The sequence below is a fragment of the Periplaneta americana genome, chromosome 3 (genome assembly GCF_040183065.1).
Source record: "Periplaneta americana isolate PAMFEO1 chromosome 3, P.americana_PAMFEO1_priV1, whole genome shotgun sequence".
NCBI lineage: Eukaryota > Metazoa > Arthropoda > Insecta > Blattodea > Blattidae > Periplaneta > Periplaneta americana.
In genome coordinates, this window is record NC_091119.1 from 37482728 (window position 1) to 37510155 (window position 27428).

Genomic DNA, 27428 nt, shown 5'->3' on the forward strand with positions numbered 1-27428 from the left:
GCTTTACCATGGAGTAGGTTTTTTTGTTGACATCATCGACGTCCGAACGCAGGAACAAGAGCAAGAGTATGACAACAGTGACGACGACATCATTAACTACGAAAATTAGTAACATTATTTTTTTTTGTGATAGAAGAAAATTTTGTTGGGGGAAAAGTGTGTTGTGATTCCATATTTGTTCATTAGAGACAATGTTTAACATCTTATTCGGTAACTATTGCCAGTATGATCTTGATTTTTTTTGTCATTTTCACAATATTATTCATTTCAAGTACACAACAAATAAATAAAAAAACAAGTAAGCTTACTTGCTTGAGGTCATAAGTAATTTCTAGTCTTCATTAACACTCATTTAAGCATTTGCTCGGAAAATAAACACATAGTATTTGAAAGGTAAACACTTATAAGTTTTTACAAAACAACAACAAAAAACATCCGTTGCGTGGTAGTCCATGGAAGGACAAGGCCTTACCAGCCTATTCCAGTGTTGAACAATCATGTAACCATTTCGAGGATAACGTTATAGCTGGCTTTCAAAATCGAATTTCGGTACTCACTGTAGCTTCCAAAATTCATCATGATGCTGGGAGGGCACTGGACGCATATACTGGGTAACATTTATGAAACAATTTCTTCTCTCATGCATAATTAAACCAGCGCTCATTCCGCAACGATAGTCCAAGGCATAAATAAATACATAAATAAATAAATGAGTAAATAAATAAATAAATGAGTAAATAACTAAAAAAGAGTAAATAAATAAATGGGTAAATAAATAAAAAAAGAGTAAATAAATAAATGAATAAATAACTAAAAAAGAGTAAATAAATAAATGAATAAATAACTAAAAAAGAGTAAATAAATAAATAAATAAATAAATAAATAAATGAGTATATAAATAAATAAATGAGTAAATAAATAAATAAGTAAATAAATAATTGAGTAAATAAATAAATAATTGAGTAAATAAATAGATGAGTAAATAAATATATAAATAATTGAGTAAATAAACAAATAAATAAATGAGTAAATAAATAAATAAATGAGTAAAATAAATAATTGAGTAAATAAATAAATGAGTAAATAAATAAATGAGTAAATAAATAAATGAGTAAATAAATAAATGAGTAAATAAATAAATGAGTAAATAAATGAATAAATAATTGAGTAAATAAACAAATAAATAAATAAATAAGTAAATAAATGAGTAAATAAATAAATAAATGAGTAAATAAATAAATAAATGAGTAAATAAATAAATAATTGAGTAAATAAACAAACAAATAAATAAATGAGTAAATAAATAAATGAATAAATGAGTAAATAAATGAGTAAATGAGTAAGTAAATGAGTAAATGAATAAATGAATAACTGAATAAATAAATTAATTAAAGAATGAATAAAAATGAATGAATGAATGAATGAATGAATGAATGAATGAATGAATGAATGAATGAATGAATGAATGAATGAATGAATGTTTCAGAATATGGATAACAGATGCGCCTTAAACAACGCAGCTACGACGTGTTACTCATAATAATTGAGGCGTAACATACGTTACGTTATTTTTTCCGTTTTCAGCATAAATTGTATCTTTAATAACACATCTCTCATCTGATAAAACATTATCTCTATCCAAGAAAACACAGCATCCTCTAGAAACATTTGAATGTCGCTCTGCACAAAGTGCTGTTTCAGATCTAAAATGTCCGATGTTCTGTAGGCTATATCAAATTAAATATATTGTAATTCAGTTGTTGTTCCAGAAGACGCCTCAATTATTTACTGACCTTAATTGGACGGAGTTTCGCAATAATAGATCAACCGACAATTTGAAAAAAAATGAGATATTTGCACAAATCTGTTGATGGCAGGCTAACTTAACTCTGAAAAAATCAAGAATGCGATATCTGAATTTTGCTGCTATTTATAAGCAAAAATTCGTTTATTTATTTTGCTTCCAAATATTAATTCAACTACTAGTTTCTTATCAAAAATCGGTTAGTCTTTTTTGGTATTATTTGTGCTATTTTTGTAGTAGTATGAATGTTATAATATTTCTTGCACAAAATGTTTTATAAAAAACATATTTATTTCAATGGCCAATATCTCGAAACAGATTTTTGGCGCTTGGTCTCTTATTGTGTAACTCCGTCCAATTGTATGCACCCTTCTTCTTGGCTCAAGAAAGTTTAAGTAAAAAGGTTTGCTGTTTATTTTTATTGAATTCGCCCAGTGAACGACAAAACAAATAAATGTATTCTTATTATAATGAATAATATACTCGAAATATTCAGTTTGTTTACGGAGACATAGTTCTGCTGCAGATCGCTGGCTTGGGCGATTATCGCCGTTCATTGGTCCTGAAGCAATTTCACGTCGATTAGCATCGTTTGTCGCTCAGCTAAATAAGGCGATGTTTGAAGAATATGATAAACATTACCATTTCAAAGCATTCTGAAATTAACAACTGTTTAAGAATTATAACATCAATAACGCTGCAAACAAACAAAAATATTTTCTAATGTTTCAAAAGCAAAGGGAAATTCTGGATGTATCGACTCACATTGTCCTTGAGGACATGAGTACCAATCATTATAAAATGGCATCTTCTCTTCCTTTCCAAGGATTGGGCTTTATTCCGTTCTGCCACAAATATATATTTGAAGAGTCCACTGCAAGAATGATGGATGTCATTTCGAATACATTTTGCAGGAGAAGCGATTGAAAGTTTGAAATGCTTAGCGCTCAAAGCTTAACTGTGATTTTCCGAACATTACTGGACAATGATTATCAGTGTTAGTGCCATGTAACTCTGTATGTACATTCTACATGTCTTTAAAGAATATTAAAATAGGGAAGGAAGAAAATTACGGAAATACAAGTTCCTATTACTTTAAAGAACATTAACAAGTTTCTATTGCTTTAAAGAACATTAAAATATGGAGGGAAGAAAATTATGGAAATACAAGTACCTATTACTTCAAAGAACATTAAAATAGGAAAGAAAGAAAATTACGGAAATACAAGTTCCTATTACTTTAAAGAACATTCAAATAGGGAAGGAAGAAAATTACGGAAATACAAGTTCCTATTACTTTAAAGAACATTCAAATAGGGAAGGAAGAAAATTACGGAAATTCAAGTTCCTATTACTTTAAAGGACATTAAAATAGGGAAGGAGGAAAATTATAGAAATACAAGTTTCTATTACTTTAAATAACATTAAAATAGGGAAGGAGGAAAATTATAGAAATACAAGTTCCTATTACTTTAAATAACATTAAAATAGGGAAGGAGGAAAATTGTAGAAATACAAGTTTCAATTACTTTAAATAACATTAAAATAGGGAAGGAGGAAAATTATAGAAATACAAGTTTCTATTACTTTAAATAACATTAAAATAGGGAAGGAGGAAAATTATAGAAATACAAGTTCCTATTACTTTAAAGAACATTAAAATAGGGAAGGAGGAAAATTATAGAAATACAAGTTTCTATTACTTTAAATAACATTAAAATAGGGAAGGAGGAAAATTATAGAAATACAAGTTTCTATTACTTTAAATAACATTAAAATAGGGAAGGAGGAAAATTATAGAAATACAAGTTCCTATTACTTTAAAGAACATTCAAATAGGGAAGGAAGAAAATTACGGAAATACAAGTTCCTATTACTTTAAAGGACATTAAAATAGGGAAGGAGGAAAATTATAGAAATACAAGTTCCTATTACTTTAAATAACATTAAAATAGGGAAGGAGGAAAATTATAGAAATACAAGTTCCTATTACTTTAAATAACATTAAAATAGGGAAGGAGGAAAATTATAGAAATACAAGTTCTTATTACTTTAAAGAACATTCAAATAGGGAAGGAAGAAAATTACGGAAATACAAGTTCCTATTACTTTAAATAACATTAAAATAGGGAAGGAGGAAAATTATAGAAATACAAGTTTCTATTACTGTAATAACATTAAAATAGGGAAGGAGGAAAATTATAGAAATACAAGTTCCTATTACTTTAAATAACATTAAAATAGGGAAGGAGGAAAATTATAGAAATACAAGTTTCTATTACTTTAAATAACATTAAAATAGGGAAGGAGGAAAATTATAGAAATACAAGTTCCTATTACTTTAAAGAACATTCAAATAGGGAAGGAGGAAAATTATAGAAATACAAATTTCTATTAATTTAAAGAACATTCAAATAGGGAAGGAGGAAAATTATAGAAATACAAGTTTCTATTACTTTAAATAACATTAAAATAGGGAAGGAGGAAAATTATAGAAATACAAGTTTCTATTACTTTAAAGAACATTAAAATAGGGAAGGAGGAAAATTATAGAAATACAAGTTTCTATTACTTTAAATAACATTAAAATAGGGAAGGAGGAAAATTATAGAAATACAAGTTCCTATTACTTTAAATAACATTATAATAGGGAAGGAGAAAAATTATAGAAATACAAGTTTCTATTACTTTAAATAACATTAAAATAGGGAAGGAGGAAAATTATAGAAATACAAGTTTCTATTACTTTAAATAACATTAAAATTAGGAAGGAGGAAAAATATAGAAATACAAGTTCCTATTACTTTAAATAACATTAAAATAGGGAAGGAGGAAAATTATAGAAATACAAGTTTCTATTACTTTAAATAACATTAAAATAGGGAAGGAGGAAAATTATAGAAATACAAGTTTCTATTACTTTAAAGAACATTAAAATAGGGAAGGAGGAAAATTATAGAAATACAAGTTTGTATTACTTTAAAGGACATTAAAATAGGGAAGGAGGAAAATTATAGAAATACAAGTTTCTATTACTTTAAATAACATTAAAATAGGGAAGGAGGAAAATTATAGAAATACAAGTTCCTATTACTTTAAAGAACATTCAAATAGGGAAGGAAGAAAATTACGGAAATACAAGTTCCTATTACTTTAAAGGACATTAAAATAGGGAAGGAGGAAAATTATAGAAATACAAGTTTCTATTACTGTAAATAACATTAAAATAGGGAAGGAGGAAAATTATAGTAATACAAGTTCCTATTACTTTAAATAACATTAAAATAGGGAAGGAGGAAAATTATAGAGATACAAGTTTCTATTACTTTAAATAACATTAAAATAGGGAAGGAGGAAAATTATTGAAATACAAGTTCCTATTACTTCAAAGAACATTCAAATAGGGAAGGAGGAAAATTATAGAAATACAGGTTTCTATTACTTTAAATAACATTAAAATAGGGAAGGAGGAAAATTATAGAAATAGAAGTTTCTATTACTTTAAAAGAAATTAAAATAGGGAAGGAGGAAAATTATAGAAATACAAGTTCCTATTACTTTAAAGAACATTCAAATAGGGAAGGAAGAAAATTACGGAAATACAAGTTCCTATTACTTTAAAGGACATTATGATAGAGAAGGAGGAAAATTATAGAAATACAAGTTCCTATTACTTTAAATAACATTAAAATAGGGAAGGAGGAAAATTATAGAAATACAAGTTCCTATTACTTTAAATAACATTAAAATAGGGAAGGAGGAAAATTATAGAAATACAAGTTTCTATTACTTTAAATAACATTAAAATAGGGAAGGAAGAAAATTATAGAAATACAAGTTCCTATTACTTTAAAGAACATTCAAATAGGGAAGGAAGAAAATTACGGAAATACAAGTTCCTATTACTTTAAATAACATTAAAATAGGGAAGGAGGAAAATTATAGAAATACAAGTTTCTATTACTTTAAAGAACATTCAAATAGGGAAGGAGGAAAACTATAGAAATACAAGTTTCTATTACTTTAAATTACATTAAAATAGGGAAGGAGGAAAATTATGGAAATACAAGTTTCTATTACTTTAAAGAACATTAAAATAGGGAAGGAGGAAAATTATAGAAATAAAAGTTTCTATTACTTTAAATAACATTAAAATAGGGAAGGAGGAAAATTATAGAAATACAAGTTCCTATTACTTTAAATAACATTAAAATAGGGAAGGAGGAAAATTATAGAAATACAAATTTCTATTACTTTCAATAACATTAAAATAGGGAAGGAGGAAAATTATAGAAATACAAGTTTCTATTACTTTAAATAACATTAAAATAGGGAAGGAGGAAAATTATAGAAATACAAGTTTCTATTACTTTAAAGAACATTAAAATAGGGAAGGAGGAAAATTATAGAAATACAAGTTTCTATTACTTTAAATAACATTAAAATAGGGAAGGAGGAAAATTATAGAAATACAAGTTCCTATTACTTTAAATAACATTAAAATAGGGAAGGAGAAAAATTATAGAAATACAAGTTTCTATTACTTTAAATAACATTAAAATAGGGAAGGAGGAAAATTATAGAAATACAAGTTTCTATTACTTCAAATAACATTAAAATTGGGAAGGAGGAAAATTATGGATATACAAGTTCCTATTACTTTAAATAACATTAAAATAGGGAAGGAGGAAAATTATAGAAATACAAGTTTCTATTATTTTAAATAACATTAAAATAGGGAAGGAGGAAAATTATAGAAATACAAGTTTCTATTACTTTAAAGAACATTAAAATAGGGAAGGAGGAAAATTATAGAAATACAAGTTTGTATTACTTTAAAGGACATTAAAATAGGGAAGGAGGAAAATTATAGAAATACAAGTTTCTATTACTTTAAATAACATTAAAATAGGGAAGGAGGAAAATTATAGAAAAACAAGTTCCTATTACTTTAATGAACATTCAAATAGGGAAGGAAGAAAATTACGGAAATACAAGTTCCTATTACTTTTAGGGACATTAAAATAGGGAAGGAAGAAAATTATAGAAATACAAGTTCCTATTACTTTAAAGAACATTCAAATAGGGAAGGAAGAAAATTACGGAAATACAAGTTCCTATTACTTTAAAGGACATTATGATAGAGAAGGAGGAAAATTATAGAAATACAAGTTCCTATTACTTTAAATAACATTAAAATAGGGAAGGAGGAAAATTATAGAAATAGAAGTTCCTATTACTTTAAATAACATTAAAATAGGGAAGGAGGAAAATTATAGAAATACAAGTTTCTATTACTTTAAATAACATTAAAATAGGGAAGGAGGAAAATTATAGAAATACAAGTTCCTATTACTTTAAAGAACATTCAAATAGGGAAGGAAGAAAATTACGGAAATACAAGTTCCTATTACTTTAAATAACATTAAAATAGGGAAGGAGGAAAATTATAGAAATACAAGTTTCTATTACTTTAAAGAACATTCAAATAGGGAAGGAGGAAAATTATAGAAATACAAGTTTCTATTACTTTAAATAACATTAAAATAGGGAAGGAGGAAAATTATGGAAATACAAGTTTCTATTACTTTAAAGAACATTAAAATAGGGAAGGAGGAAAATTATAGAAATACAAGTTTCTATTACTTTAAATAACATTAAAATAGGGAAGGAGGAAAATTATAGAAATACAAGTTCCTATTGCTTTAAATAACATTAAAATAGGGAAGGAGGAAAATTATAGAAATACAAGTTTCTATTACTTTCAATAACATTAAAATAGGGAAGGAGGAAAATTATAGAAATACAAGTTTCTATTACTTTAAATAACATTAAAATAGGGAAGGAGGAAAATTATAGAAATACAAGTTTCTATTACTTTAAAGAACATTAAAATAGGGAAGGAGGAAAATTATAGAAATACAAGTTTGTAATACTTTAAAGAACATTAAAATAGGGAAGGAGGAAAATTATAGAAATACAAGTTTCTATTACTTTAAAGAACATTCAAATAGGGAAGGAGGAAAATTATAGAAATACAAGTTTCTATTACTTTAAATAACATTAAAATTGGGAAGGAGGAAAATTATAGAAATACAAGTTCCTATTACTTTAAATAACATTAAAATAGGGAAGGAGAAAAATTATAGAAATACAAGTTTCTATTACTTTAAATAACATTAAAATAGGGAAGGAGGAAAATTATAGAAATACAAGTTTCTATTACTTTAAATAACATTAAAATTGGGAAGGAGGAAAATTATGGAAATACAAGTTCCTATTACTTTAAATAACATTAAAATAGGGAAGGAGGAAAATTATAGAAATACAAGTTTCTATTATTTTAAATAACATTAAAATAGGGAAGGAGGAAAATTATAGAAATACAAGTTTCTATTACTTTAAAGAACATTAAAATAGGGAAGGAGGAAAATTATAGAAATACAAGTTTGTATTACTTTAAAGGACATTAAAATAGGGAAGGAGGAAAATTATAGAAATACAAGTTTCTATTACTTTAAATAACATTAAAATAGGGAAGGAGGAAAATTATAGAAATACAAGTTCCTATTACTTTAATGAACATTCAAATAGGGAAGGAAGAAAATTACGGAAATACAAGTTCCTATTACTTTTAGGGACATTAAAATAGGGAAGGAAGAAAATTATAGAAATACAAGTTTCTATTACTGTAAATAACATTAAAATAGGGAAGGAGGAAAATTATAGTAATACAAGTTCCTATTACTTTAAATAACATTAAAATAGGGAAGGAGGAAAATTATAGAAATACAAGTTTCTATTACTTTAAATAACATTAAAATTGGGAAGGAGGAAAATTATAGAAATACAAGTTCCTATTACTTCAAAGAACATTCAAATAGGGAAGGAGGAAAATTATAGAAATACAAGTTTCTATTACTTTAAATAACAGTAAAATAGGGAAGGAGGAAAATTATAGAAATAAAAGTTTCTATTACTTTAAAAGACATTAAAATAGGGAAGGAGGAAAATTATAGAAATACAAGTTCCTATTACTTTAAAGAACATTCAAATAGGGAAGGAAGATAATTACGGAAATACAAGTACCTATTACTTTAAAGGACATTAAAATAGGGAAGGAGGAAAATTATAGAAATACAAGTTCCTATTACTTTAAATAACATTAAAATAGGGAAGGAGGAAAATTATAGAAATACAAGTTCCTATTACTTTAAATAACATTAAAATAGGGAAGGAGGAAAATTATAGAAATACAAGTTTCTATTACTTTAAATAACATTAAAATAGGGAAGGAGGAAAATTATAGAAATACAAGTTCCTATTACTTTAAAGAACATTCAAATAGGGAAGGAAGAAAATTACGGAAATACAAGTTCCTATTACTTTAAATAACATTAAAATAGGGAAGGAGGAAAATTATAGAAATACAAGTTTCTATTACTTTAAAGAACATTCAAATAGGGAAGGAGGAAAATTATAGAAATACAAGTTTCTATTACTTTAAACAACATTAAAATAGGGAAGGAGGAAAATTATGGAAATACAAGTTTCTATTACTTTAAATAACATTAAAATAGGGAAGGAGGAAAATTATAGAAATACAAGTTCCTATTACTTTAAATAACATTAAAATAGGGAAGGAGGAAAATTATAGAAATACAAGTTTCTATTACTTTAAATAACATTAAAATAGGGAAGGAGGAAAATTATAGAAATACAAGTTTCTATTACTTTAAATAACATTAAAATTGGGAAGGAGGAAAATTATAGAAATACAAGTTCCTATTACTTTAAAGAACATTAAAATAGGGAAGGAGGAAAATTATAGAAATACAAGTTTGTATTACTTTAAAGAACATTAAAATAGGGAAGGAGGAAAATTATAGAAATACAAGTTTCTATTACTTTAAAGAACATTCAAATAGGGAAGCAGGAAAATTATAGAAATACAAGTTTCTGTTACTTTAAATAACATTAAAATAGGGAAGGAGGAAATTTATAGAAATACAAGTTTCTATTACTTTAAATAACATTAAAATAGGGAAGGAGGAAAATTATAGAAATACAAGTTTCTATTACTTTAAATAACATTAAAATAGGGAAGGAGGAAAATTATAGAAATACAAGTTTCTATTACTTTAAAGAACATTAAAATAGGGAAGGAGGAAAATTATAGAAATACAAGTTTGTATTACTTCAAAGGACATTAAAATAGGGAAGGATGAAAATTATAGAAATACAAGTTTCTATTACTTAAAATAACATTAAAATAGGGAAGGAGGAAAATTATAGAAATACAAGTTCCTATTACTTTAAAGAACATTCAAATAGGGAAGGAAGAAAATTACGGAAATACAAGTTCCTATTACTTTAAAGGACATTAAAATAGGGAAGGAGGAAAATTATAGAAATACAAGTTTCTATTACTGTAAATAACATTAAAATAGGGAAGGAGGAAAATTATAGTAATACAAGTTCCTATTACTTTAAATAACATTAAAATAGGGAAGGAGGAAAATTATAGAAATACAAGTTTCTATTACTTTAAATAACATTAAAATAGGGAAGGAGGAAAATTATAGAAATACAAGTTCCTATTACTTCAAAGAACATTGAAATAGGGAAGGAGGAAAATTATAGAAATACAAGTTTCTATTACTTTAAATAACATTAAAATAGGGAAGGAGGAAAATTATAGAAATACAAGTTTCTATTACTTTAAATAACATTAAAATAGGGAAGGAGGAAAATTATAGAAATACAAGTTCCTATTACTTTAAAGAACATTCAAATAGGGAAGGAAGAAAATTACGGAAATACAAGTTCCTATTACTTTAAAGGACATTAAAATAGGAAAGGAGGGAAATTATAGAAATACAAGTTCCTATTACTTTAAATAACATTAAAATAGGGAAGGAGGAAAATTATAGAAATACAAGTTCCTATTACTTTAAATAACATTAAAATAGGGAAGGAGGAAAATTATAGAAATACAAGTTTCTATTACTTTAAATAACATTAAAATAGGGAAGGAGGAAAATTATAGAAATACAAGTTCCTATTACTTTACAGAACATTCAAATAGGGAAGGAAGAAAATTACGGAAATACAAGTTCCTATTACTTTAAATAACATTAAAATAGGGAAGGAGGAAAATTATAGAAATACAAGTTTCTATTACTTTAAATAACATTAAAATAGGGAAGGAGGAAAATTATAGAAATACAAGTTCCTATTACTTTAAATAACATTAAAATAGGGAAGGACGAAAATTATAGAAATACAAGTTTCTATTACTTTAAATAACATTAAAATAGGGAAGTAGGAAAATTATAGAAATACAAGTTCCTATTACTTTAAAGAACATTAAAATAGGGAAGTAGGAAAATTATAGAAATACAAGTTCCTATTACTTTAAAGAACATTCAAATAGGGAAGGAGGAAAATTATAGAAATACAAGTTTCTATTACTTTAAATAACATTATGGAAATACAAGTTTCTATTACTTTAAATAACATTAAAATAGGGAAGGAGGAAAATTATGGAAAAACAAGTTTCTATTACTTTAAAGAACATTAAAATAGGGAAGGAGGAAAATGATAGAAATACAAGTTTCTATTACTTTAAATAACATTAAAATAGGGAAGGAGGAAAATTATAGAAATACAAGTTCCTATTACTTTAAATAACATTAAAATAGGGAAGGAGGAAAATTATAGAAATACAAGTTTCTATTACTTTAAATAACATTAAAATAGGGAAGGAGGAAAATTATAGAAATACAAGTTTCTATTACTTTAAATAACATTAAAATAGGGAAGGAGGAAAATTATAGAAATACAAGTTCCTATTACTTTAAATAACATTAAAATAGGGAAGGAGGAAAATTATAGAAATACAAGTTTCTATTACTTTAAATAACATTAAAATAGGGAAGGAGGAAAATTATAGAAATACAAGTTTCTATTACTTTAAAGAACATTAAAATAGGGAAGGAGGAAAATTATAGAAATACAAGTTTGTATTACTTTAAAGAAAATTAAAATAGGGAAGGAGGAAAATTATAGAAATACAAGTTTCTATTACTTTAAAGAACATTCAAATAGGGAAGGAGGAAAATTATAGAAATACAAGTTTCTATTACTTTAAATAACATTAAAATAGGGAAGGAGGAAAATTATAGAAATACAAGTTTCTATTACTTTAAATAACATTAAAATAGGGAAGGAGGAAAATTATAGAAATACAAGTTCCTATTACTTTACAGAACGTTAAAATAGGGAAGGAAGAAAATGAGGGAAATGAAAGTTTGCATTACTTTAAAGAACATTAAAATAGAAAAGGAAGAAAATTATGGAAATACAAGTCCCTATTACTTTAAAGAACATTAAAACAGAGAAGGAAGAGAATTATGGAAATGCAAGTTCTTATTACTTTAAAAAACATTAAAATAATAAAGGAAGAAAATTTTGTAAGATATGACCTGACGGAAAGTTATCGTATTTTAATCTGATGCTGTTGAGCAATGGCGGTCTATATTATTTGTCATATAAATCATTTAAGAGTACAATATCTTGTGGATTTTCCCAGTAAGTTAAATATTTTTGACCTAGTTCTCAACTGTTTGTTATTATTTTATCTACCTATTTTACATTTGTCTATCGGAGTGCTTATATCATTATTCAATATCACTCTTTCTTATTTATTATACACGTATATACCGTATATAATTAGAACAGTACGTCAAGGATGTCCTTTATCACCTACCCTGTTCAACATCTACTTCGAGGATTTAGTAAAGAACTGTTTTCAGAACACTAGGAGGATAGTAGGAGGAAGAAGAATAAAGTGCATCAGCAATCGATATATACGCCCAGTTCAATTTCATATTGTATTAACAAAAACAGTATCAATTTTATTATAAATATAAAATTTTATTATAAATACAGATACAGAAATGAAAATTGAAACATTTAACTACACATTTATCCTTTGCATGGAATAAAAACTCTTTAGAAAATTCAGCCCAGTTCAGATGTGTTTGTATAATTGAGGAGTTGAATCGAATACGGGCGTAATCCACGTTTTCCTCTTTTTCCGTTCAATGCATTATTAGATTTTCTAGTGTGTATTTGGTCACCTTGCAAAGTGTCGATTTGATATCTCTTTTCTAGTGGTCTGTGGCGCAGTACCGTAAACTGGGGTAAAGAGGATCAAATGTGGTAAAGTGGATCATATGTGTATTGTTAGATAAGTCAGCGCCACATGGTTCACACATGCAAAGAAAGCTATTTTTAGTGGCACTTATAGAAGAAAGGTTTTCTTTTCATGTGTGATCCATGTGGCGTTGCCTTATCTAGGCAATACACATATGATTCACTTTACCACATGTGATCCTCTTTACCCCAGTTTACGGTATAAGTGTTGAGCTGTTTTCACAGTTTAATCACAGTCTAGTATATAGAGTCACAAAGCTCAATACGTAGTAAATATGCATCCATAGATAGTTGCTAAACACTTGGATCGCTACTATCGCCTCATCACAGACAATGCGAAATATTACCTGCACAGTCTATTGTTCCTAGCACTCTCAACAACTCAAGCTTCGTGACTGCATATACTAGACTGTAGTTTAATGTTAGTTATCAGGTGGTGGTTGGAAGGTTGTGTTTTCTAATTTTGTACGTACATGCTTGGGACTTAAGAGAGAACTCAATTTATTATTGTTTTAAGGTACTAGGTCAGGCCTGCAGAACTGTAGCTCCTCAGAGCGACTGCTTTCCTCCCCTTTCTTACCCCATCCACCTCTTCTACCAGTGCGGTCACGGCGTTCTAGTTACGCTCGGCTGCATCAACATTCATTCTCGGGACGGAAGTCGATCATACCCAATAGAAGTGCAGTGAGGCTGACGTCTCATAGTTCCCCTACTTTGCAAGTTCTGCAGGCCTGTGTTAGGTACAGCTTACAGCAGCAACATTTTGGAAATATTCAACATTTTTTCCCTCCATTACTGTATCTTGTACAATAATAAAAGTTAGTATGTGTAAAACACTGCCCTTCTACTATATGAAAAAGTATTTTTAGTATTTAAAACAATTATTTACATTTTTTGTTTCAAAATTCAGTTCACTGTGCAGTGATGAAGCGTTTCCCACATGACTTAAAAACTATCCAACATTCTGTGATTAAACTTTTTGTATGTATTTATGCATGTCATATCGACAATATGGTGCAAGCTCACTTCAGTATGTTTGATAGATTGTCTGATAAAAATAAATTCATTAACAAAAAATGGTCAAGTATCAGTATTTCTTCTAACACAAATTTAAAAAAATTATTTATTAAGGAATGTAGTTGAAAGAGCATGATATTGTAAACATGTGTTTCAGCAATAAAGTAAAAGAGAGAGAACATGAAGAAGTTAATAAGTTTGTGAGTTATGAGGGAAACGCTTCATCACTGCACGGTGAACTACCACCATTATTAATTTTGAAAAAAAAAAATATATATATATATAATTTTATGCTTGACCATGCCGAAATGTAGTAATTATACACCTGGTAGCAGTCCTTTAATGCATGTCATTAAAGTACACCTATTCATTAAAGTTCTGGTTTTCGATTATTCTCGGATATGCAATCGAAAGACAACTAGCAAAACATCACGCAGGCTAGAAATCCAATACTGTCGCAGAAGATTATGTTCTGGTACTATAATAATTAGCGTCAATTGTAAATAATATTCAAATAAATTCAATTTGTCATCTCGTTTTTCAATGTCGAATTCAATTTCAAGGTTATATCAAGTTTAACGTTTATCTTACTAGATTATATCAAGGTCGTCGACATTCGTTGCCCGGAAAAAAATCAAGACTTTCGCGTGTTAGAAATATGGTCGAGCATAAAATGTCGTATGAAACTTGCCTATCATTATAGGTTCGTTGCATAATGTACTATTTTAAATCGTAAAAATATTTGTTTGATATAGCAGAAGGACAGTGTTTTACACATACCAATTTTAATTATTGTACAAGATAAAGTAACAGAGGAAAAAAATGTTGAATATTTCCAAAAATTTTACTGCTGTAAGCTGTACCTAACCCCTTAATGTGTGTGCTTCAGAGAGTTTTCTCGGGTGTTACTGTCCATATTCTTTTGGCAAGAGGACGTAGCATTTAACAGATTTAGAATTTCCAGCAGTCCCACCAAACCCTGTGAAATCGAAGAAGGAAAATGATGTAAGGAGTCTGTACATATTCCTGTAGAATAATAGAAGACTTAGGTTACTTTGAACTAGTCTTTGCTAAGTTTCATCAATTTACTTGACTTTTGTTGTATCTAGATTATTTTTTCTTAATTTCCTCATCTTTTCTTTTTTCATACAAGTGGAATCTTTAATATTGTTCTGAAAATATGGTTGTGTTTACAAAAAAGGAAGCGTTTTACTTGCAATCACTTCTAACGAATTTAAAAATATGATGAAACACAATGTTGTCCTTAAAATAGTATAAATTGTGTGTTGATATTCCTTCTGTAATCCTCTTTATTTAATCCTCAACAAGAAATAGCAGAAGGAAATTTGTTCTATCGTTTTTCCATGCATAGGGTAATTGAATGGAAGAAAGGCCATTGAATGGAATAAGGACAATTGCAACTATATTTTATAACGACTATTTCTTCCTTACTGTATACACATTTATATCAATTAAAATGTTTTTCAATTAATAAAATATTGAATAACAGCGTGAATGTCCGTTGTTTACTCTGACTAAAAATGTGTTATTTATACTTACTTACTTTTCTTACTGGCTTTTAAGGAACCCGGAGGTTCATTGCCGCCCTCACATAAGCCCGCCATTGACCCCTATCCTGAGTAAGATTAATCCATTCTCTATCATATCCCACCTCCTCAAATCCATTTTAATATTATCTTCCCATTTACGTCTAGGCCTCCCTAAAGGTCTTTTTCCCTCCGGCCTCCCAACTAACACTCTATATGCATTTATAGATTTGCCCATACGTGCTACATGTCCTGCCCATCTCAAACGTCTAGATTTAATTCCTAATTATGTCAGGTGAAGAATACAATGCGTGCAGTTCTGTGTTGTGTAACTTTCTCCATTCTCTTGTAACTTCATCCCTCTTAGCCCCAAATATTTTCCTAAGCACCTTATTCTCAAACACCCTTAACCTATATTCCTCTCTCAAAGTGAGAGTCCAAGTTTCTCAACCATAAAGAACAACCGGTAATATAACTGTTTTACAAATTTTAACTTTCAGATTTTTTGACAGCAGACTGGATGATGAAAGCTTCTCGACCGAATAATAACAGGCATTTCCCATATTTATTCTGTGTTTAATTTCCTCCCGAGTATAATTTATATTTGTTACTGTTGCTCCAAGATATTTGAACTTCTCCACCTCTTCAAAAGATAAATTTCCAATTTTTATATTTCCATTTCGTACAATAATGTTATTTATACAGCTACTCAAATATTTCAAAGGCCTTTTTCTCAAAACTTCAGTTTCTCGGTTACGCCCGTTTTCGATTCAATTCCTCAAATATTCTTGCACTAAGCGATGTCCTCGTAACACGATAATATTTCAAATCGATAGAGACTTCGACTCGACATTTCTTTTGCAACCCAGTATACGTTTTTGAGTCACCGTTTTTCTTTAAATGATTTACTGTTTATGCTTATGATCTAGATGTTTTGGAATAAACTCCTCAAGCCCTATAATTAAGTATTAGTTTAATTAGATGAGGCATTTACTTTTCCCGAAATATCTGTGCGTGTTTTAAATTAAGGGGAGAGGATGGTATTTTTAAAATCTTTTTTCCTATTTGGTTTAAAATATTAATGTTTTGTATGTAGAGAGCTCATAGCTGTGGCAACTCAATCAACTATAAATATTTTGAAAAAAATTATTTCGGGTCCAGATTTGAAAAAATATATACCCACTGCAGGATTTTACTAAAACTGATATACTGGGTGTTCATTTCAAAGTGTGTCATGACGTCACTGTTGTGAGTCAGCGATTTGAAGCGAGTTTCAGCTTTTATGTCAGAGAAGTTGCCTATTAATCAAGGCGTTCAATCTGAACTTGAGAACGTGTACGGTATAACTTTGAACGTCGTAGCAACAGATGGCGGTCTGTACGGTCTGTGTGCTACCATAACCTCTTTCGAACTGTGTTTTGCTTGGGCAAGTCGTACGCAGGGTATTTGTTATCATCGGTTGCGTACGGCAACATTCCACAACACAAATCAAATGCTCCGTGTCCATGTTGACAGTCGAAGTTAATGTCAACAAATACTGTACATAAGTAATCTTCTTAACCCTCTCCCCATATCCCGACAGTAAGAAAAAACTCACCCCCAGTACGTGTTTCCAAACAGTTCACATTCCTGCCACTACTGGAGTTACCGTACGTATCGGTAAGTACTCTTCAGAATGAACACCGTACTTGCTAGGAAACTTCTCTGGCACATATGTAATACGCCTCTGCGGAAGTGTAGGAAGATTAAATTGTCTAGGCCCATCGACTAGCCACATGACGTCATACAGCGAGCCATGACACACTTTGAACTGAACATGCAGTATATCTAAACCATTTTTAAAGATCGATTCAAACAATTTTTTGCAATGTACTTGAAAAAGCATGCTCTACAAACTGTCTGTAACAGAATTTTAATATTAGTCCCTACGTTTGTAAAATAAGCAATTAAAATTTTATAACACTTCTTTTTATATTTTTTTTTTTGCAAACAAACAGACGTATTTTTTAAATGAAATCAAGTAACAAAATTCTGTTACAGAGAAAAGTTTCCTCATAGTCTAAATAATATGTGTTCTAAATTTCATGCATGTATCTTTAATAGTTCAGAAATTATATCCATTTTTGTTTGGCAATGTAGCAAAAAAAAAACGAAGTTACCGAAAACCGATCAAAGGTGGCGTGTGATTTAAAAATTCATAGCGCAGGAAGTTTAAAAATGCCGTTTCAACATCTGGTAGGGGCACAAATACCCACAAAATGTTATGCAATGCATTCCACACATATCAAAGAGTATTTTAATTATTTTTTTTTGCTATGTATTCCATACATATCACAGAGTATTTTAAGGATTTTTTTTAATTTACTCATTTTTCACCAAAAAATACCATCCCCTCCCCTTAAATTATGGAAAAGTAATCAATTTATGAAAGAGGAAGCTGAAACAAAATCAAATAAAAATTAATAGAAATCCTTACATTTTAATGTCTTCCTAGTAAAAATAATGTATTTACCTTATAATTTGAATAAGAACGTGGTCGACGATTGGTATCCATCCTGAGTGACGTAGACAGGTGCATCGTTGACAATTCCACCAATCACAAAACATTATGTTCTTGTATCAACACACTAATCTTGCAGTCTTATAAAAGAGCACTAAAAATATTGAAGCAACTAGCTCTTCGCAACTGTTCGCGGTCTTCTAAAAAATATTCATATGAGTCGTGCATCTTCTTCGTATATTGACACATTACGTCATCACTTTAAGCAGTACTCTCCTTCCGAGATTATCATATCTCTTGCGTCTCTTAAAGTCGTCTTCTGCACAAATATTGACGAATATTAGGCGTATTGTGTGCAATAACTTAGCTAGATACGATTATGCCGTGAATAACGCTAAGAGATAATGTATCATAATTATCTTCCTAATCAGTTTATTACTGGTAGCCTACAGAGTTAAGTTTTAATTCATTTTAAAGCATACTCTCCTAAAAAAGAATACTATTATCCCCAAGGAATATCCCTATTACTTCCAGAAATGTAACATAAAATATTATTTCTTTCTAAATTTCTTTAAGGAACCGATATACACATGTGAGACTTCGTTGCGGAATGTCAACAAAACGATTCCCCACTGAAGAAATGTTGGAACACCGCAGAGGAAAAAATAACCTTATTCAAGATGGGATTCGAATCCCAATATGTCTCCCTTACAAATTTCAAAATGTCCATATTTAAGGGATTAGGTACAGCTATTACTATTATTACAGCTATCATTACTATTATTATTATTATTATTATTATTATTATTATTATTATTATTATTATTATTATTATTATTATTATTATTATTATTATTATTACATACTTATTTTATTGGTTGTTGTGAAGATGAAAAGAATTGTCATTGTATTATATTAATTATGTATTATATTTTCTTGTATTGTAGTATTGTAGTGGAGTAACGATCAGCAGCGTCTGGCTTCGAAAACAGGTGGCCCGGGTTCGAATCCCGGTCGGGACAAGTTACCTGGTTGAGGTTTTTCCGGGGTTTTCCCTCAATCCAATACGAGAAAATGCTGGGTAACTTTCGGTGCTGGACCCCGGACTCATTTCACCGGCATTATCACCTTCATTTCATTCAGACGCTAAATAACCTAGATGTTGATACAGCGTCGTAAAATAACCCAATATTGTAGTATTGTATTGTATTGTATTGTATTGTATTAATTACGTTATATTCATAGCATTGTAGTAATTTTCTATCCTACTGGTTGAGTGGAAGAAAAGGCCGAATGGCCTTAACTCTGCCAGTTAAAATAAACCATTATTATTATTATTGTTATCATTATTATTATTATTGTTATTATTATCATTATTATTATTATCATTATCATTATTATTATTATTATTATCATTATTATTATTATTATTATTATTATTATTATTATTATTATTATTATTATTATTATTATTACAGCTTACAGCAGTAAAATTTTTGGAAATATTCAACATTTTTTTCCTCCATTACTGTATCTTGTACAATCTTTAAAATTGGTATGTGTAAAACACTGTCCTGCTATGTGAAAAAAAAATATATATTTTTAAGATTAAAAATAAATTATTTATATTTTTATTTTTCAAGATTCAAAATGGTGGCAGTTCATTGCGGTAATGAAGCGTTTCCCTCACAACCAGCTTCGGTCCTGGGCACAAGAACGCATAAAGTTCAGAACGCACGGGCGATAGTGTTGTGTTGGTCGAGTGGGCTGGGAGATGGAGCGCGTCGTTACTTCGTGTCTCAACAAGTAAACAATCCGTCATAGTACGGCACAAAATATATTTCACTCTGTACAGATGCAGTATATACAGTACATTCCTAGTGTAGACAATAAATGTCTACCATTAAAGTATTAACGTGAGTTGTAACCTTCAATCAGGTGTCCCTACGCCGAAGCCTGTTACACGTACCGCAGCCAAGCAGCAATACACACAACGGTAATGCACATTACGGACCACCTGTGCTGTTGCAGTCTCCCCACACGGGTCATGACGTCATTTATACTCCATGTACTCTAAACCTCATACTAGTTACTCCGTGTCCCTAGGCCGAAGACTGCTCATAACTCATAAACTTGTTAATTTTTTTAAGTTCTCTCTCTTTTATTTTATTGATGAAACTCATGTTTACAATATCATGCTCTTTCAACTACATTCCTTAATAAATAATATTTTTTTTTTGTTTTGTGTTAGAAGAAAGTACTTATATTTGATCATTTTTTAATGAATTTATTTTTTATCAGACAATCTATCAAAGGTAGGGAAGTGATCTTGCACCATATTGCAGATATGACATACATAAATACACACAAAAAAATTTCATTAAAGAATGTTGGATAGTTTTTGAGTTATGTGAGAAACGCTTCATCACTGCACAGTGAACTAAATTTTGAAAAAAAAAAAAAATTTAAATATTTTTTTTAATCGTAAAAATATTTTTTTTAGTACAGCAGAAGGACAGTGTTTTACATATACAAATTTTCATTATTGTACAAGATACAGTAACGGAGGAAAAAATGTTGAATATTTCGAAAATGTTACTGCTATAAGCTGTACCTAACCATTAAATTAAGTTAGTAACACACTGTGTATGGACTAATATTTTTTTGTATGTGATTTTTCGGAAACTTTAGACGATTCACTATTAAGTAATGATTTTATTACTGATGCATTAAATTTTTATTTAATTTATTTTAAGGTTTGTATTCTTCTACAAAGATAATAAATATGGAATTCAAATGCCAGTAACATTTTTGTAGCTACTAAGTATTTGAATACGATTACGTTCACGCACGTGATCTAAGACTGCTGCTAATTGTTAATATTTAATGACGTTGGTTAACCAACAACAAAAACCTCAACAAAAGTTAACAGAAGAATCAGAGTCAGTGACTTGTAAAAGTTTAATAATAATAATAATAATAATAATAATAATAATAATAATAATAATAATAATAATAGTAATAATAATAACCAATATTCCACGCCTGTGGAGTAACGGTTAGCACGTCTAGCCGCGAAACCAGGTGGCCCGGGTTCGATTCCCGGTTGGGACAAGTTACCTGGTTGAGGTTTTTTCCGGGGTTTTTCCTCAACCCAATATGAGGAAATGCTGGGTAACTTACGGTGTTGGACCCCGGAATCATTTCACCGGCATTATCACCTTCATCTCATTCAGACGCTAAATAACTACAGCTGTTGATAAAGCGTCGTAAAATAACCTACTAAAATAAATAAATAATAACCAATTTTACTTTAGTTTCAGACAAAATAGTTTTTTCTTCAAATTTCAAATGTTTAAATGAATGACCTGAAAAACTTCATGTACTAGCTAAGTTCAAAATCATTAGGTCGAAACTTTAATTTAAAAATCGCAGTCCACCGCTTTGGAGTAACGGTTAGCACGTATGACTAGCGAATAAGGATTATATAAAATGGACACTGAGCGAATTTTCCTGTTTTGTTTCTTTGTGCGCCGGCGTTTAGTTCCACTTTCAAGCGCTAGAGGTTAGTGTAATCGAACACACGCTAAGATAATAATTGAGAATAGAGTTGAGACACAGGATCCAAACATCGCCTACCTTATTGCATAATCCAGTAACACTTTGCTTCAAATAAATTCAAGTTAACAGCTTTTCCTTATTTTTCAGTGACAAACTAGTTGTAATAATAATGTTTTGTGTTTTACATGTAATAAATTATATTATAAAATAACATAATACATTATCAAATTATGTATCAAATTCGTTTAATATTTGTATACAATATAATATAGGCAAATGGTTTTACTTCTCATAGGAGTTTTGTTTTTTCCATTTTCAGCGCTATCAAATCATTACATATTTCAATTGTTGATGGGGTCAATGTCTCAACTCTCATTATAAAGGAACTCCAGAGTCTAGACATTACTGTTAATGGCGGATTTATTATTTCATCGGTCCAATTTATTTTATTTCAGTACATAATGCACCTAGATGTATTAATTGTATGTGTTATATTTCCGCTGGGTCGACTGCTAGCTGGTGTGATGTCAGTGCCAACTCCTGGGAGAAAGCAGAATCTCACGCTCAAACTGGTTTGAAGGTCATTGAAATCAGTCCTGCTACATCAAAGGTACCGAAGCGAAGTGTCCGTACTATATAATTATCTATACGCTGGTCTCGACTCGAACTCGAACCCGGATCGCCTGCGTAACAGGCTGAATGTCTGACCATTCAGCCACCGTAGGCGTTCGATCTTCTGTAAGTTATCAATGTACCTCTATTGCAGTGCAAGGTGTGACGCATCTGGCTTGCCTTCACTAACGACTAGAATGGTTACTCAAGTACAGGGTGATTCGAAATGATAGAAACACTTTCATATGTTTATTATAAAGTAATTATTAACTAAACAGTGTTTAATTTTGAATAGGGGATTCCGGTACCTGTTCTAACAGGTACTCACAAAAGTATTTGCCGTTTCTGCAATTTAATAAACAAGAGTGGGAGAAAACGGCAAATACTTTTGTGGTCACCTGGGTATATATATCCGCGAGACCATCATCATAGAGCGAGTTTCAGCCTCAAGGCATAGATAAACAATGTAAGTCGTGTCTGCTGTTGACTTGGATAATGTCCGTTTGTTTTGTCAACAAATGAATGAATGAGCCATCGGCGTAGCTCAGTCGGCTAAGGCGCTAGCTTGCCGATCAGGCGTGAGTTCGATTCCCGCTTGGACTGATTACATGGTTGAGTTTTTTCCGAGATTTTCTCCAACCGCAAAGCAAATGCCAGGTAATCTATGGCGAATTCTCGTCCTCATTTCGTCAAATACCATCTCGTTATCACCAATTCCATCAATGCTAAATAACTTCGTAGCTGATACGACGTAGTTAAATAACCAAATAAAAAAAAACAAATGAATAAAGCCATGTATTAAAAACAAGATGGTTATAGTACGACCAAACTTCACTCATTTTTTTTTAATAATTCATAAGGGCGAAATGAATGTTACAACAAAGCACTACAAATTTATTCTTGAAACTTATTTCCGCACCGGAGTTTTAGTTGAAGAGCAGTATAGTTATGATGTGATGTTGATCACAACGTGAATGAATTTCTGGCCAATTGGCCACAAATCCAGCAACTTCCTCGGTGAAATTTCTGAGAATTGTTAACAGATAAATTAAATAGATCCCTATTTTCTTGTTCATGTTACAAAGTAATGCACATCTTAAAAAAGGAGGTAATTAAAAAAATTAAAACAACAACTGCGAAACGCAGAAATTCGAAAGTACCTACCACAAATTATTAAATCGTTAAAATCGGCTGTCTTTTGTTTGGATCGGTAAACAAATCTATGACGCCGTGGACAAAAAAACAAATGCCAGAAGCTCCCATTCAAAAGTGAATACGAGGTATACAATAATATGGTGTGCTTCAATAATTACTAGCAAAACTCCCAAAGATTCAATTGGCATCTTACAAACACTCAATTAAAACACTCTGTATCACTCGGCATTTATTAATGACAGTCACATTCTTGTCATAATCTTTCAGACCTGTCCCTGTTTATGTATATAATCGCAGCAATGATAATTTATCTTAATTGTTTAAGGTTGCGTAACAGAAGCCTCAAATAGATCGCGTCCTTCACAAACAACCAAAGAAAGAAGACGTAGTGAGTCAAGTCTGGTGACCTGGAAGGTCAAGCGCGGTAGATCAAATTAGTGGCAGTTTGAATCCAACAATGTGGCAGGTATCTACTGAGAGAAATGAGGATTTAATTATGAAAGGGAGGATTGTCATGTTGTTTAAAAGTGGAGTTAGCACAGGATAATTTCTGCATCATTGTTACTGAGTTACTGTTTCTGCTAGTTTCAGAGAGAAAACTGTTTATGTTGTGTAGTCGCCATTTTGCTACATTGTCTCCCCTGGTATGAAACAAATTTCCCAGGTCAATAAACAGAAACTTTCAAAGTTTTCCTAATAATTGATGTGCATCATGTTATGGTATCATTACTTCATAATTAACATATGAATGTATTTACATAATTTTGAATCGTGGTGTACAAAAAGTAAGACATTAGAGCAGAACATATGAAAGGTTCAGAGTCATAGTGGGCCAAGCGCCATTTATTAAAAGCGGAGAAAACAATGGTTAAAGTTAAGTAAATACCATAATTTAATGAAGATTGACATATCATTTAATTGTAATGTGCATACTTTATCTTACTTGGTATATGTTTCGTTAAATTATGGTAACTACTTAGTTTTAACTCTTGTTTTCTCCGTTTTTAATAAATGGCGCTTGGCCCACTATGGCTCTGAACCCTTCATATTAAGCTATACAGTATTTCAAATATGTTTTTATGAATTACAGATTGTATTGGCAACTACGTTCCCGTATATCACTTGATATCAATTGTTATTTACCGTCTTTACATTATTGTAAACACTTCCAATGCAGTTTTCCATCTAATGCTTAAGTACGTTAAGATTCTAGAAACGTTCGTTGATTTTGATTGTCAAATATTTTATAAATCATCACTGCACTTCACTGAGCAGTAATACAAAGAACCACATCGCTCCTTCACTTTAATTTCACACATACGTCCAATTAATGTGCGGTTAAATGAATGAAGGAAAAGGTTTGTTACGCTTATTGAAATGTGTTACAAAACCACACGTCAAAACCACGCTACTGCAAAAGAATGACTGTTGGAAGCTACAAATTAGCGATGAGTCAAACTTCGTATTATTCCGCCTGTGAAAAACATGAGGATTCAAATACGAGCAGTCAATTAGCATAGTTAGTGCAGAATATAGAACTCTGAACGCGTCTATTTTTGTGAGTTTACAATTCCAACAACTAATATCTCCATTTAGTCGTGCCTGGTCCCCTCAAATCATTACAAACACAAGGATATAGCCTGGTTTACAGATGATTCAAGGTCAATAACAGTAGTATTAGTATTTTATTTAACGAGAATTGTAACTAGAGAGCTTGATCAGCGTCGAAATTGAAAATGGGCGAGAAATGGTGGACGAATTTCGCATGGAACCTTCTCTATCAGATGATAAAATACACGTTTTTGGTCAGTTTTATAATAGTGTTCATTAAAATTGATAAAATACAATAAAATTGAAAAAAAAATAGTAGAACGTCTATTATCCGTGGTAATGAATGGAGTGGACTGAACGGTTAATCGAAAAATCGGATAATTCGTACCATATAATATTTTCGTAAATTAAGTGAATAATACTTAGCCTACACTTTTTAAATTTCCTTCGTGATCTTGTGTTTAACACGCTAGGTAGTGAATCAGTATTTCTCTCATTTAACTCTGGTTGTCAACGACGGGTTTTTAAGGGGCAAGGAAATTCCTTGTAATGGATGTCAGCGGAACGATAGGAATGGTACAGGTCTCTGTTGTATATTTACGTACTTTATAAACTTTATTGTTTATTTTTATTAATTCTCGCACAATTGTAACATCAATCTCGTATTCTGATGCAAGATGAGCCCAAGTTTCTCTTTCCCCAAACAACTAAATTATTTGCACTTTTTTCGGTACTTAGCAAAACACGTTTTCTTTTGTCACTCAAGGAACAGGCTACATTTTATATACAGTACAAGTTGTACAGTACGGCGACTCGAACAGTAGATCATACGAAGGGATCGGAGCCATAGTGGGCCAAGCGCCATTTATTAAAACGGAGAAAGCAAGGGTTAAAATTAAGTGAATACCATAGTTTAATGAAGATTGACATATCATTTAGTTTTAATGTGCATACTTTATATTACTTGCTATATGTTTCATTAAACTATGGTATTCACTTAATTTTAACTCTTGTTTTGTCCGTTTTTAATATATGGCGCTTAGACCACTATGGCTATGAAACCTTCATATTGTGTGTCAAGGCTTGTAATAACACTCTCTAGAAAAAAATACGTACTGGTATTAATATAACGTACAGTAGTATTACTTCATATGTTTCTGTAGCAGAAAAAAAAACAAGAGAGAGACAGTCGGATAATCCGCCAATCGGTTAATAGGGTGACGAATAATCGGGGTTTTACTGTATTACAGTTGTATGAGCACTATTCCCGTTAAGCTGCTCATTTATCAAATATGTTTAGGGGATTGCATCCCCATCATCGGGGATATCAAGACAGAGCGATTCCGGATGTTTGATGTCTATTCCTGCGTGACATGATGTGAACTATGCGATTCCGGATGTTTGATCTGTACTGTATTTATCATACAGTTCACATCATGTCACGCAGAAGTACAGATCAAACATCCGGAATCGCTCTGTCTTGATATTACTGATGATGGGAATGCATGTATGATAAATAAAGTAACTCAACAGACACAGTGCTCATTCAACTGTTATATATTTTTTCCAATTTTATTGAGAGATGGACATGCTTCTTTTACTCATTTACTACTTCCGTGACGTTTTAAACTTCAGGAGATTTTTGGCCTCATACATATCCATTCTGTTCTATCACGTACTTTATCTTCAGGCCCTCGTATGCGATCTAGATCCAAGAGAACTTGATCCTCCTATCTCAATTTTGGCCTGTCCAATGGTGTACGTCCAGTGGAGGTTTTCTGCCAAAGACCCTACAGTTTTTAATAAGAAAGCATCTTCTTGCAACACATGTCCCATTCAAAGGAGTCATTTGTTTTGGTATTTGGAATTGTGTCGATTCCGAAATAGTATATCACTAGTGCACTAGATCAAAGACAGTCACAAAAATTCACACCTAATCAGAATGTTGTCTCTTTATAATAAGTTAAATAATCCCAATGATATTTATTTGTTTTCAGGAACAGATGATATATTTAAGAAACACATTTATGCAAATTTGATTAATTAAGAAGATACTTCTCTCTCTCTCTCTCTCTCTCTCTCTCTCTCTCTCTCTCTCTCAGTATATTCATATTATTCAGTTTACTCATTTATACAGGGCTTTCATTTCAAAACTTCCCAGTCTAAATAACTAATAATTATTTTAATTGAATTCAATTTAAACAAAAAACACTTTAGATATTGAGAGGGAAGTCTGAAACCAGGCTTAATTGCATTTTAGATTTAACCCCCAACCCCCCAGCTACCTCCACTTTGAAATTTCAAATGGCGCCCCTATAATTGTTGTCATAAATGCGTAAGAAAATGTAATTTTGTAGTTAAAAATCGGAAAAAAAAAATTCTGTACGAAGCAACTATGGATTCACAACACATTTTTAGCTTCAGAATACTAGCTAATTAAAGAAATGATACTCCTGAATAG

At 30.2% G+C, this 27428-nt stretch overlaps 1 protein-coding gene across 7 annotated transcripts in view; it reads right to left on the reverse strand.

The window, feature by feature from the left end:
* The window catches only part of LOC138695934 (phospholipid-transporting ATPase IF-like), a 344160-nt gene that overhangs the window by 88221 nt on the left and 228511 nt on the right, over positions 1–27428 (reverse strand). The window contains exons 1-2 of one of the 7 annotated variants that reach the window (XM_069820325.1): positions 24560–24827; positions 18101–18407 (exon numbers count right to left, since the gene is read on the reverse strand). The exons of 4 other annotated variants lie outside the window; for them this stretch is intronic. In XM_069820325.1, coding sequence (XP_069676426.1) covers positions 18101–18166 — 66 coding nt within the window. In that variant the 5' untranslated portion in view covers positions 18167–18407; positions 24560–24827. Of the gene's footprint in view, positions 1–18100; positions 18526–24559; positions 24828–27428 lie in introns of those variants that run through there. 2 more of the 7 variants (XM_069820327.1, XM_069820326.1) reach the window with 2 other exon arrangements.